This window comes from Myotis nattereri (assembly GCF_964212035.1).
Source record: "Myotis nattereri genome assembly, chromosome: 8".
Classification (NCBI taxonomy): Eukaryota; Metazoa; Chordata; class Mammalia; order Chiroptera; family Vespertilionidae; genus Myotis; species Myotis nattereri.
The window spans coordinates 30788224-30803030 of NC_138083.1; the positions used below are offsets into that span (position 1 = coordinate 30788224).

A 14807-nucleotide genomic window follows, 5' to 3' on the forward strand; every position below is an offset into this window, starting at 1 on the left:
ATGGGAGTGTTTACATAAATTATTGAAATTCTTCTGCATGGGAGATTTGTCTCTCCTCCCACATTTATTTATTTACACAATCATTTGTATCCATATGGACTCATGGATATTTATTTTATAGTTTGAGTTATAATCCTACTTCCTACTTCAAGTTGTTCCAGCTTTGGCCATTTGGAGCTCTTTCAATTGGCTCCTGTGTCTATGTCCTTCCCTTTGATACACTCCCTCCAAAGTTTGTTTGTTTGTTTGTTTGTTAGTACTTTTGTAGTTTCTGGCACTCTTAGATGCTACAGGCTTATTGTGCATAGTTCCTGTTCCAGTCCTAAAGTCAGCCGTTTCTCTAAGAATGGTATTACTGGAGAATGGTATTAAAAAACAATCTGAGTGTACTCATTGCTGCTGGGATATCATTGCTTCTAGGCCCTCTCAGCTGACAGAGTAAGGAAATATATGTGTGTACATTAACTGGTGTGTATATGCACATCTGTAAATGTTATGTAATCATCTGTATTTAAATTAAGTTAAATATGAATTTATGTTAATGTCTTTAGCTCTAACCCATTACCATATGGATCAGTCTAGTCTCCTCTTATTTATTATTTATTTTTATTTTTTTATTTATTTCAGAGAGGAAAGGAGAAGGGGAGAGAGAGATAGAAACATCAATGATGAGAGAGAATCATTGGTCGGCTGCCTCTTGCCAATGTGCCCTTGACCAGAATTGAACCTTATGTCTGCAGGCTGATGCTCTATCCACAGAGCCAAACCGGCTAGGGCCTCCTCTTCTATCTTATCTATAAACTTCCATTCCACCACTGAGAAACATGGCACCTACCATTTACCATCCATTTAATTCCAGTATACCTAGTAGTATCAGATTTGTTAACCCATAATCCCCTATAGGAAACAAACTTTATCAATTAGAGCACAGTACTTACATATAATTTCTTTTATCTTTAATTTTACATGGTCAGTCTTTTAATGTTAGCGATTTATGTAACTGGAACCCTTAGAAGGGGACATGCTAGGCCTATCCAATCCACTGGTTATTTTTAACTTCGTAGCCCTTTCAGCTTTTGGCGTTATGTAAGCCAGGCTATTCCTGCTTTTGATTCTTTTTCACCCTTCCCTTCACTGAACTGTTGGATGGGAAAGAACAGCAGCGTGCTGCTTTTATCGCAGCTGAGAAAGGAGTCCTCCCATATCAGAAGTCCTCTGACATAGGCAGTCCCGAGGCCTCCCTGCTCTGAATGACCACTACTTTTCACTGGTCTGAATGGCCATTGGCAGCTCTTTTTCCCAGGCTCCAGCCATATTTTTATTCTTGGAGCTCCTTTTGCCGCAACTCCTTCTTCTCAGTCTCACACAGACAGCTGACTCCTGCCGTTAACATATCCCTGAGCTCTGGGCCTTCACAGATACCCAGGAATCAGGTAGTATATGTGTCTATGGCAGCCGTGGGCAAACTACGGCCCGCTGGCCGGATCCGGCCCGTTTGAAATGAATAAAACTAAAAAAAAAAAAAAAAAAAAAGGACCCTACCCTTTTATGTAATGATGTTTACTTTGAATTTATATGAGTTCACACAAACACTCCATCCATGCTTTTGTTCCGGCCCTCCGGTCCAGTTTAAGAACCCGTTGTGGCCCTCGAGTCAAAAAGTTTGCCCACCCTGGATGGCATTGAAAGGCAGTAGTGAAGGCAGTTGTTATTTCATTTCCTTTTTATTTCTGACCCAACCCAATGGACTATAAACTTCATGAGGGCCATTTGTAGGCCCAGCACACACACTAGTATCCAGCACAGTGCTTTAGGCCTAATAAATATTTGTGAAATTTTAGATATGTGTGGTTCCAGTCACTTGTCCTCTTCACTTCTTTGAGTTTGTTTCAAATCACCTTAATTCTCCTTTAGTTGATCCCACATGTTTTGGTAAAGGTCTTTTTGAGAAGTGATATTTTCCTGACACCTATTCCTATTCCAACTGAAAATATTTCAGAATCTTTAACCAGCCATGATAGGACTTAAATTATATTTTCTGATTTCTTCTATCCTTAAGAATTGGTTTTTGGCAATTAACAGTTTCAATAATCTGTGCTGTTTGATTGTCTCTTGAATCCAAGTAAGGGTACTTGATGCTGAGGCCTGCTTCTTTCACAGAGAGGTGCTTAGTTTGGTTTCTGGTACAGACTGGTCTAGGTTATTGCCTTTTACTTACTCATTAGGGTTTTGCTGAGCAGGGACAAACTATTTGGGCTCATTTGCTCCCCATAGTACAGCTGATCAGAGTCGTTTTTGCCTTGCAGGAATTGATAGCAGGTACAATGAAGGCTGCAGAGAGCTGGCAAATTATCTTCTGTTTGGTTTATACAATCAGAATACCAGTGATTTTGAGAAAACAGGGTTTTCTGAGGAAGTTCTAGATGGTAAGTACATATTGGTAAACTCTGTGTGAAAAGTAATAGCGATTATTTTTCTTCAGATCCTTTTTCATGGTCTTTTTATGGAAACATATCAAATTTAAAATAGCCTGAAGCCCCAATAAATTTTTACTTTTTTATGAATAAAAAACTGCTTCTTTGCTGATATATTAAGGAATATGCTCTTGTAGGTCACCTGCTGAATGATTAGAGACTAGCAACAAGTAGTTGTCAAGAATATGTTCACTGGGTAATTCTGCTGTAGAGAAAAAAGTAATCATCAGTGTTTGGCTTTATATCTTCTTGACAAGATACTAGTTCTCTGAATTGCCTACTGCCTCTACATGTGGGAGGTTCAGATTATGTGCATTGTCCTATGAAAGCACTTTCAGCTGTGAGTCAAAGATGAGCCTGCAGGATACTCCTACAAGGAAGACTTCATGTGGATCTTCAGCTTAGGAACAAGGGCTCTTTGTCCTGCTCTGTCTTTGGGAATTGTTTCCTGTGTGACTTTAATTCATGACGATGCCCGTGACTACAATGAAGGCTTTCTGCTTACATTCCCTTTTCCTCAGCCCTGAGACACTCACCCTGTGTTGATGCTGCTGTGGGCTGATGCCCAGGAGCTATCTCTGATATCACATACTTAGCATCATGACTTGTCTGCCAGACGGGTCAGGAGACACAGGAATAGACAAATCAAATTGGACAAGAGACAGAAAGCTCTTGTGAAGCAACTGGGGGACGCATGAAAGCAAACATCTGATGTTGATATAATATTACTGTGAGGATCTGGTACAGTGGTTCCCAACTGGGGTTAGTTTTATCCTCCCGGAGACATTGGCCAACATTTGAAGACATTTTTTATTGTCACAACTAGGCAGAGTGGGTAGAGGCCAGTGATGCTACTAAACATCCCGCAAGGCATAGGGCAGCCCCCCACAACAAAAAATGATCTGGTCCAAACTGTCAGTAGTGCTGAAGTTGGGAAACCCTGGTCTGTATGTGAAAATTCTTCTGTAGTATCTATCTACAGAATAGGAGTATCTAATTCTTTAATAGTATCTATCCCTGTGGAATGATTTAAGGTTTCGTTCTTTTTTGGAAGTGCAGAAAGAAGCTGAAATTATTTCTGCCATTAAATTTTTTTCAATTCAAATACAGTTTCAGATTTTTATTTTTTTAAAAAAGTTTCCTTACACTGTACAGCATCTATTGGTTTGGAAAGACTTCATCCTGGCAGCTCATTTAAAGAGTTATAAAAAGACAGATGCTCATATCGGCCACACATTTCACTGCAACCAATATTGCTAAGGACATTGTAGTACTGAAATTAAGGAAATGGTTTAAATCCTCAAAGGTGTGCACTATTTTTTCCTTTGTCTATCCTGTCACCTGGTACAATGGGCGCTTATGAAATGAGCATTTTCTTAAAAATAATAAATTTATCTTTTAAATTCAAGTAGTTGGAAAGCTGAGATCACCAGATTTATGCTTCTACATTTCAGTCTCTAATTTATTATGTGAGAGGAAAAGAGGCCAACACGAAGGACTTACTTTTAAAAAGAAACTTTTAAAATAGTTTACATCTTATCCAATTCTCTTACCTATGTACTCTATTAAATGTTGTTCACAGTGATGACATCAGCCTTAAGAAATCCTGAGAGTGTTTAATTAGGTTTAGTAGCTATTGTAATATTTCTTTTTAAGTCTTTGCTGTATCAGAGTATATTCTACACAGAAAGCCTTGGGCTCTCTAAGTGACATCAGATTCTTCCCTCCTCAGCAGGTGAGGTACATGTGATTTAGGGCAGGGTGCTTTTAGAGGGCCTATGTAAGGAAAGCTGGCAGATGAGAGTGGGCCCCTTTCCCACCCCTTGCCACTTTTGGACTCCAGGCCTTACCCAACAGTCAACAGTGAAGAAGCTGCTCCATACTGTGTTCCCTAGAACATCTTGGGTCTGACCAGGTGTACAGCTCAGAGTGCTTAAAAAGGCCACTGGCGTGGAACTTTATTTCAAGAGCCACCCATCAGTATGGTTAGCTATGGTCAGTATTCATTGGGCTCATGTTTTTGTGGATTATGGTCTGTCAAACTGTATTACAGTGTTGGCATCACCCTAAACCTTCTGCCTCAGCCACCTCCTCCAGCAACTTCCCTATGTCATCTTGTTAATGGTCTGCTCTCTGAGGAGCCATGGGATGGAGCCTCTGCTTTTCTTCTGGAAGTTACGACTGCTTTCTTTCTCAGTATTCAAACTGCTTTAATAGTCCTGCCCCGTTCCATGGCTCTTCTTTTAGTTTTCTGAGTTTATTTACATTCCTGGGTTGCTTTATTTATTTGACCCACCCCTGGGTGATTAGTCCTTAAATCTGTGAGCTGCTGATCTATTTCTAGAAGCCCTGTCCACCTGCCTCTACTTCCTTCCTTCCTTCCTTCCTTCCAGCCTTTCCTGTGTATAGAGTTCACCCCTGTACACAATAACCCTTCCCAAAGCTAACAATGTCCCTTGAGCCCAGTGAGCCAGCAGCCAAGAGCTTTAGACACTGACATCTGTAGGAGAACTAGCCACTGGACATATTCACTACTGTTTTCCTGCCTCACTTGCTTTAGGCTGTGGAGTGTCCATTTGGAATTTATCTCTGCAGTGAAGTACACAGCTGAGTTTGGTACCAGAGATTTGACTATGCAGCACTTTTGCAAAACATCCTGAAGGATGTTCTTTTTACTTATCTTGTACCTGCATTGCCATCTCTATAGAGCCACAGTTATGGGAACGTCACATGGGGACGAGGAATTCCTTGCTGTCCACACTTGACTGCTCTTTAGTCATTTTGTAGTGCACTGCCAGATTAAAAAATTTTCAATTTAGAGTTTTGTTATGTTGTCTCTGCTAAATCGTTTTAATGATTTTACTAACTGTGTGAGCAGAAATTGTCTAAAGAAAATGCCTTTACCAATCTTGTGTCTTATTAATTTTGTTTCTCTTACAGATGTAATTATATTAATTAAGTCAGACAGTGTCCATCTGTACTGTAATCCTGTAAACTATCGCTATCTCCTACCCTGTGTGGCACATTGGAGAAATCTGCATCTGCACTGCATGACTGAAAATGAGGTAAGGAGAAAAGATAGAATAGGCACTTAGAGACACTCTTAAGAATATTATTTCAAGAAAGTGTAGATCTGGAACAGGAGTCCCCTAAAAAAATCAAATTGCAGAATGTGGAACTTCTTATATTTCATTATGCAGCTACCTTATGGATAAATTGTGCGCCTGAAGGAGACAGAAGGAACTCTTCAAATCAGGGCTTAGTATAGGCTTATGAAGCTGCCTTCTGACCCTGCTTCATTACCAGCCTGCACACATTCTCTCAGGGGGCTAGTGCCTACATACTGCTCCAGGAGAAGTAGATAAGCTTTCTGATATTTATGTGTTTAGATTTCTTTGTATCTGTTTCTGTTTCCCTTTGGGCCCATTTCAAGGGTTAGGCTAGGAATCAGATTGGGATTTGAGATTTAGGATTTCATGGAAATTGTGTCCTGATATACATCAAGAATCCTTCCCATGTAAGTATTTGGGGAATTTTTGAGGACAAGTTTTATATCTTCCATTTAGATTTCTGGTCCATTTTGAGTTGACTTGCACTTGAGGGCATTGGTGTGAGGTAAGGGAATGACAGTGTTTTCGACCAGCAAACAAAATGTGGCTTTGGAAACACCCTCTTGGGTACAGTCTTCTATAAGTGTTCTTTGAGGGTAACTCTGATAAAATGAAGAGAAAATATGGGACTTTGCATGATGCCTTAACAGAGCCTGTTTTCCTTTCAATTTCCCTCTTTAGTATGAAGATGAGGAAGCTGCAGAAGAATTTAAAATTGCCAGCTTTGTGGACATGGTTCGAGACTGCAGTAGAATTGGCATTCCTTATAGCTCCCAAGGTGAGTGTCTGGCAGTGAGACATTTTAACCTTGCTTGGGTGGTATGTGAATCACATGTCCCTACTTCTCCTATCATTGGAGACTGGGAAACCCATTGATCTATTGTCACTGAAGTCAGAGGCAGAGGCAGAAAGGAATTTGGGAACTATGTAAGCTTATATTCATAACCGAAGTTTCTGCAGCAACGAAGCAGGCCACCTACAGTCAGATAGAAAAACTGGTAGGGCATTTACACAGTTGCCATCTAGTGTGTACTCCTTAGGGTACATAGAGTGTAGATGTGGGGCCTCTTGGTAATAAGAAATAGTAATCAGGTAGCTGTTAAAAATATGCTGACAGTGAGGCTCAAAAATGATGGTTAAAAATATAGGAAAAAATCAACAAGTTTAACAGTGCTTATATCTTATTTTACAAAAAAGCTTGCACATTGGAGATACTGTTATAAGAAAGGAAAATTTTTGTTTTGGTAATTTTTCCTTGAGGAAGTTGTTTGGATATGTTTCTTAAGGGAGAGAAGCCAAGTTTGGGTCTGTTAATAATTATATCCACTAACTGATGCAAGTCAGATGTAATAGGCAACTATTTATTTATTTATTTGCTTGCTTGCTTAGGAAACCAGAATGTGAAAATATACTATAGAGAAATCTAAATTTATGTAACTTGTTTATGGTTTGAATTTTCCTTGGCTTTAACTTTGTATTTCTAGTGTTAATACCTAACCATTCGCTCTATCTCAATTTTATTTTGCTAGATGAGGCTGTGGTGAACTTGTGAGAAATGATGCCTGTCTAACCACATTAGATCAGGTTTAGACTGTTATATCCAGGATGGTATTTGATACATGTTGTTGTATTTGATTCCTCTAGGTCACTTGCAGATATTTGATATGTTTGTAGTAGAGAAATGGCCAATTGTACAGGCCTTTGCACTTGAGGGCATTGGAGGGGATGGATTTTTTACCATGAAATATGAGGTATGTATAAAAAGTAGTATGCCTGGTTTTTATGAAGGGCCCACAATGTGGGTGTGCATAATTAAAATACTTGATATGGAAAATAATTTCTGTTTAAGGCTAGTCCCCAAACTGAGCTCCTGTATTCTTTCTTTTTGGAGTTCTCTGTCCTCCTTCCTCACCATTCTCCATTCTGAGTTCACTGTTCTCCAGTCTACTCCCGTAGATTTCTAAGCTGGCTTCTCTTACAGTACTTACCTTATGTTGTGATACATTTGTCATATACCTCCTTTCACCAACCCAACCACCTGCCCCTGAACTCTGGACTGGAAGCTTCTTGAGAACAAAAGCAGAGTCTTTGTGTTCTTTTTGTTGTTATTTATTTCTCAGATATTCATATAATTTGAGAACTATTCCAGAGCAAGGAAAGGGACCGTGGAGAATTTTGTTTAAGTACCGTGTACTAGAGAAATAAAAGGGTTAGCTATTCTGGTAAGAAGAGTACCTTTTATTTTAGTGTTCTTTGTATCTTGGAGATGACCAATGAATATTTGGTAAGTGGGTTAGTGAGTGAGTCTGGGAGAGGAGATCATCCAGAGTGCACATTAGGGAGGGTGGCCTGGTAAGTTAGTAGCATCACCGCAGGATTTGCTTGCCTCCCAAGGATCCCCCCACTAAGATGACCTGCTCACAACACAGGAAACCAGGAGAGGGAGGCGTTCTATTAGGGACAGAGTAAGTGGAGGCTTTGGAAGCAAGGCCCAGTGCTAATTCTTACCCTCCTCCTGAGAAGTAGCAGGTCCCTAGGAAATAAATGGAGGTTTGCCTGGCAGACTCTGTAATGTGGATGAGCGTGACTATAGGGAAGTGCTGAAGAGAAGCATACCCCTTGCCCTCACTTTTCCTGCTCTGAAAACCACAGTGTTCCTACACGGACTACAGCTCACAGAGCATCACCAGGCTGTGGTGGACCTGCCCTGATAGCAAGTAATGCTCTCTAACTGAGAAGAGTAGGGGCTGGAATGGAGAGAATGCCATAGGAGATAGAGGAAGTTTCTATTTTTAGCAATAATGATAATATTTATTGTTAATTATATAAACTGGGCATTTATAGAGTGCCTCCTATATATCAGGCACTATCCTAACCACTTTATATGAATTGACTTTAATTCTTACAGTAACCCTCTAAAGTAGGTACTGTTACCATCTGTATTTTACAGATAGGTTAAATGAACTTCACAAAGTCACAGAGCAGCAGGGCTGGGGTCCAGTCCAGAGAGTCTGGCTTCAAAGCCTGGGCTGCTGCTAGATTAGCATTGGAAAGCAGTGCACTAGGAAGCTGCATGATTCATGCAACCCAAATGAGGCAGCCCGCTGGCTCCAGCCTTAAGGCGCATCACACCATGAAGTCACAACCCAAAGGAGTAAAATCCCCTCCCAAAAAACCTTTATAGGGCAGTGTAGATCTTTACTGTAGGGTAGTGCTCTTAGGGGGTGGGATGTGCAGTGAGGAGGAAACAGCATATATCATACAGTAAGAGCAGGGGAGGGGGGACAAAAGGGACAGGTGAGGTGGGTCACAGGAAGGGCAGGGGTAGAAAAGTATCTCAAGATCCCTACTCAGATCCTGCTCTTCTCTGTAGCTGCTGACTTTTCTTTCTCTCATATACTTTCCTGTATCTCCATCTCATTCCCCACTGTAACCCCCTACTCACAGTTCTCCTTACCCTGTCCTTCCCAGTCCTTTAAGATATGGAGCAGTTTTGCCTACTGATCAGCTCTGCATTATATATTCTCTTCCACTCTGATTCACATATCAAAGGCTAAGAGAAAGAAAACTATAGATATATATATATATATATATATAACTTAATTTTAACTTCTGTTTTATTGCTTGGCCATATCCAAAAGAAAGTTGTTAATTCAGAGGATTTTTTGTCCCTGATGTCAGCATGAGAAAGGAAGCCCAGTTCCACATAGCATTCACTTGGTATTTAGGCTGGGCCAAACTCAGTTATGGATATAGAGAACTCTTCCTGGGAAGCAGTATAGGGAAGTTCCTCTGCTAGGCCTTTCCCTGCCTCCAGCCTCTTTTTTCTTATTCTCCAGCTGCTGGAACTGTGACCTGGTAATATAAATTTACATCAACTAGCTCCCCAAGGAGAGGATTCTAATAGCAAACTTCTGAATAATGAGGGTAACCATATAGTGAGCATTTATTCATCTTTCAATACATGAGATCTTTGTATTGAAAAGTAGAATAAGATTTATGAAAAAATTCAACAGATATAAGAAAGAGACCATAGCATATTAGATGCAGGAAAAGATCAGCATGTTTTTTTAAAAGATTTCTCCAGAAAATAAAAATTGAGAAAAATACCTCTTGTGTATTTTTTAAGAATGGAGTTTGTAAAAAGAAATGAGATATGGTAGATAGGGCAAGCAAATTAAGGAAGATGGATGATATCCAAGGAAAGATTATAATAAGTCTCAAAATTCATTAATAGAATTAAAATTTGAATTAAAAAAAAGAAATCAAATCTATTACCCCACAAAAATCTAATCATTTGACACACTTAAAAGCTGTTCCAGAATACAAAGGAAGAGACCAAATAGATTAAATCAGTAATAAAGGAGAAGATAAAATGGGGGATAAAGAATGGAAATTGGTAGTATTGAAAATCAGGGGATTAATTGAAAGTTATTATATAATAGTTTGTTCCTCCTTTCCCACACCCCCACCACTGTCTCCCAAGTGACAGGCAACCAGGCATTTACCAACTGCCACCTCCACCCTAGGAAAAACAAGGAATGGGGTGAGTGGGTAGGTTTCTCTAAAGAAACTGAAAAAATAAGACACAAAAAAGAGAGAACTCATTGGCTAGTGTAGCATTTCTTGCCTGAGAATAAAGCTCTCCACATCTTGACATTTAGACTATAAGTGGGTAGGGATCCTGGAATAACAGCCTCCTTCCTGTCTGCTCTCCCCAGAAAAACTTCCTGGTAGTTGACAAGCTCTGCTGAGAGCATAAAGCTTCCAATCAGCCTTTCCATTTGAAAATATAAGCAGGCCAGCAAAGATCACAAGACATTGGATTAAATACCTAAAAGAAAAAAAACAACAAATTTTTTAAAAAGAACCAACTGAATAAGACCCCAAGATAATTTCAGATATACAGGAAACTTAAGGCACAAACTCTCCTTAGGATGCCCAGAGAAATTTAAGATTTTTTGGCAACCAAAGATCAAGTGTTTTGTTGTGGTAAAGAAATGTAAGGAAAATTGCTCTGGGAAATTTTAATTGATAAAATCATAGAGGACTTGGAAGGTAAATGTAGGGAAATCTCTACAAAATGTAGACTAATACAATCAAGGAGATAGAAAATATGAGAAAAAGTTAAGACTTGGAGAACTGATCCACGAAGTCTGATAGCCAACAAGTATAAGTTCCAGAAAGATAGAGCAATGATACCAGAAGAGAAGAAATTTTCCTTCAAAAAGCAACAAACATTGCCCCACTGGCATGGCTCAGTGGTTGAGGTCACGGTTCCATTCCCAGTCAGGGCACAGGCCCGGGTTGCGGGCTTGATCCCCAGTAGGGGGCGTGCAGGAGGCAGCCTATCAATGATTCTCTCTCATCATTGATGTTTCTCTCTCTCTTTCTCCCTCTCACTCCCCCTTCCTCTCTGAAATCAGTAAAAAAATATATATTTTTTTAAAATATGTAGTAGTATAGTATGTACCTGGCCAGCAATAAGTAAAATATATATGGTATTAATATTATAAACAATAATTACTGGTATAACCAAAAGTCATATAATGGTATTAGATGAGGTTAGGTTGTGTGTCTGTGTATGTGCAGAGAAAATGTATGGGAATGAAGATAGTTGTAGAAAAGCTATATCTTTGCCATAAGTCAATATTTATTTTCTAAATTGGTAAATCAAGAAAATAGAAATATATGGGTGTGTGGGAAGAGAACCAAAAAACTTATATGCATGTATGCATAACCCATGGACACACACAATAGTGTGGTGAAGTCCTGGGGTGGGGCGGTGGGTGCAGGCAAAAGGGAGACATCTGTAATACTTTCAACAATAAAGATAAATTTAAAAAATAAATAATAAAAATAAGGAAAGAAAAAATAGAGGTATAGGTATATCATAATAAAATATGGAGGTAACTACCAGAAGGAAATGTTGAAAGACTTCTAAGTGGTTGCCTCTGAGGAGTGAGGTTTGTGAAAGGTTGCAGTATGGGAATACAATTTTTTTAATTACAAACCTTTAGTACTATTTGATTTTTTACAACCATGGACATGTATTATTTTAATTAAAATTTTATTTTAAACAAGGACAAAAAAGTATATGTATATGCATTTGTATGTATATAAATGTATATATGTATGCCCATCATTGAAGATATTCAAAAAATGTACTAAAGGCCCTAACCAGTTTGGCTCTCAGTGGGTAGAGCGTCAGCCTATGGACTGAAGGATCCTCAGTTTGATTCGATCAAGGGCACATGCCCGGGTTGTGGGCTCGATCTCCAGTAGGGGGTGTGCGGAAGGCAGCCAATCAATGGTTCTATCTCTTCCTCTCCCTTCCTCTCTGAAAGCAATAAAATATATGTATTTTTATAAATGTACTAAAGTTTCTGAAAAGATAGTTTCCTTGAATGGGACATCATTTATTAATATGTATAGGTTCTAATGTGACTGATCAAAATAACATTTATTATTCTAATCACTTGAATTTTCACAAAGATAGTCATTTCTGAATGTCAGAAAATAATTTGGATTGCTCTAATGATATTGACTCTGTATTACTTTAAATTTTTGCCCTTGTGTTGCAGTTGCAGGATGTGAGTTTGAATCTATGGAATGTCTACAGCAAAATGGATCCTATGTCTCTGGAGAGTTTGCTTTCAGAAGTAAGGAGCCAAACTGTATTTTACTCACAAAATTACTAGTTGTATTTAACTTGAAGAAATGCAGAATGTATTTTAGTTTAGTTTAGTTTAGTTTAGTTTAGTTTAGTTTAGTCAAATAATTGAGCAGCTTCTTGAACTCCTTGAGTCTACAGTAGAAGGGTACCTGGAAAAGTGATACTACCTTTTACACTGAAGAAACCTCACCGTAGGTGAGACCAAGGCCACCGGCCTGGTCCAGGGTTTAGGTTTTCATCTAAAGACATTATTTCTGTTGGTCTGGACTTTAGAAAAACAATGGTGAGGGTGACTTTTTCTACTCTTTCTCTGGCATGAAAAGATAAAAAAGATGGGATATGGCTTAAAGGAATAAAGGATTAAAGCACAGGTCAGCAAGCTTTTTCTGTAAAAGACTAGATAGTAATGTTTTAGTTTTGTGTACCCTGAGAGCAGCTGCAAATAATGCTTTAACTAATGGGTGTGTCTGTTACCAGGAAACTTTATTTATAAAAATATGTGGCCTGCTCACAGGCCATAGTTTACCAACTCCTGGATTAGAGGGTTAGGCATTAATTTTTCATCTGAACTTTGAAGGAAAAATTCAGGGTAGAAAGAGCAATTCACAATGGGGAGCAACAAACAAAATTAAAAAATATATACTTTGGTTAAGCAGCTCAGTAGTGTGTCTTGGTGATCATGGATAGATATGCATGGAAAAAGAAAGCTTATAGCCTTCAAGTGAAATTAGCTATAATATCAAGGCCCCTCCAAATGAAAACAACACACCAGTCTCACAATTATCAATGCCTGTATTAAGTGAAATATTAGCAAACAGAACCCAGTATCATGTTAAAAGCATATTCTTTGTCAGACTGGCATGGCTCAGTGGTTGAGCTTTGACCTATGAACGAAGAGGTCATGGTTTGATTCCCAGTCAGGGCACATGCCCAGGTTGTGGATTCGATCCCCAGTAGGAGGTGTGCAGGAGGCAGCCAATCAATGATTCTCTCTCATCATTGATGTTTCTCTCTCTCTCTCTCCCTTTCTGAAATCAATAAATACATATTTAAAAATAAAAATAAAAGCATATTCTTTAATGAAGTAGGGTTTATTAAGGGCTCAATATTTAATATCAGGAAATCTATTAATGTAATCATTGTACTAATTTTCCTTTTTGGAGCCATTTATGACCCCATAGGTGCCAAAGGGCATTTGATAAAACTGAACATCCCTTCTGTTTAAACATTTCTAATCAAAACTACTTATATAAAAACCCTGGGTGGTGTTCATCACGACCATCAGAACTGAGACCAAGCAGAAGGAAGTCAGTCCTGCAGGGGTTGTCTTGGCAATGGCTGTGCCCTCCCCAAAGCTGTTTCCCAGAGCTATTTCCTGTAAGGGCGGGGTTTGAGGCAGGAACCGGCCCTGGGAACATGGAGGCATATCTTTATATAAGGTGTGCCGCGCCAGCACAGCCAAGGGTGAACCTGAGTGGGGGCGGCTGAAAGGCTTAGAAAAGACAGACAAGAGAATGAAAGCCGGGTCTCAGTGGGACGCTGCTTCTCTGAGAGACAGCGACCATGCCCACAGCCATGCCTTTTATTTTATAGCAGAAGCTACAAGGCAAAGTAAGGGCGTGACCAAGATGTTTACAACATTCTCCTGGGTTTCAATCCTACTCAACTACATGCACCTGAACTCTATCAAGCCTACATCACTCAGGCACGTGGGGCCACGTGTTCAGACCATAGATTCAAGCTTACAACTACAGCTGTTGGCTATAATTGTGCTGGGAGGGCCCTGCCTTCCAAACTAGGACTTGCACATGGCAATGAGAGGACTGTGCCCTCTCATCAGTCCAAGGCTTGAACCTGTCCAAAACACTGTAGCGGCTCCCCACAATAAAGTTTTAATTCTGTTTCTTTGTTACTAATGTTGTGGCCCCACTCCATAACAAAGAAACAATTTCTGGAGGACGGGGCCCAGGAATCAGGATTTTAAAAAGATTCCCAGGTGATTCTAATGTGCAGCCAAGGTTGAGAACCACTGCTATAGATAATATTAAAAATATGCCTAAATGTGCAATTCTTTCTCCAAAAGAGCATGTTCAAAAATTAAATGAAGAAAATTTGGACATACCCAATGGAGATTTTCACACATATTTGCTTGATGATTCCATTGATTCCACAGATGATGCTGAAAAGGAAAATTTTCCCATCGAATTTCTTAATAGTATTACTCCTTCGGGAATGCAGTGTCATAAATTAAAATTGAAAGTGGGTGCAATCATCATGCTATTGAGAAATCTTAATAGTAAATGGGGTCTTTGTAATGGTACCAGATTTATTATCAGAAGATTGCGACCTAACATTATCGAAGCTGAAGTATTAACAGGATCTACAGAGGCACAGGCTGTTCTGATTCCAAGAATTAATTTGTCCCCATCTGACACTGGCCTCCCATTTAAATTGATTTGACGATGGTTTCCTATGATGCCAGCATTTGTGATGACTATTAATAAATCACAAGGACAAACTCTAGACAAAGTAGGCATATTCCTACCT

General features: G+C 39.3%; 1 protein-coding gene across 1 annotated transcript in view; it reads left to right on the top strand.

Annotated features, from left to right (window-relative positions):
- DNAAF9 (dynein axonemal assembly factor 9) overlaps positions 1-14807 on the top strand; it is a gene marked incomplete at its 5' end in the record, with an annotated part of 132958 nt that overhangs the window by 18708 nt on the left and 99443 nt on the right. Inside the window, 5 exons of the mRNA XM_081097454.1 lie at positions 2307-2426; positions 5415-5539; positions 6266-6362; positions 7229-7335; positions 12169-12246. Coding sequence (XP_080953580.1) covers positions 2307-2426; positions 5415-5539; positions 6266-6362; positions 7229-7335; positions 12169-12246 — 527 coding nt within the window. The remainder of the gene's footprint in view (positions 1-2306; positions 2427-5414; positions 5540-6265; positions 6363-7228; positions 7336-12168; positions 12247-14807) is intronic.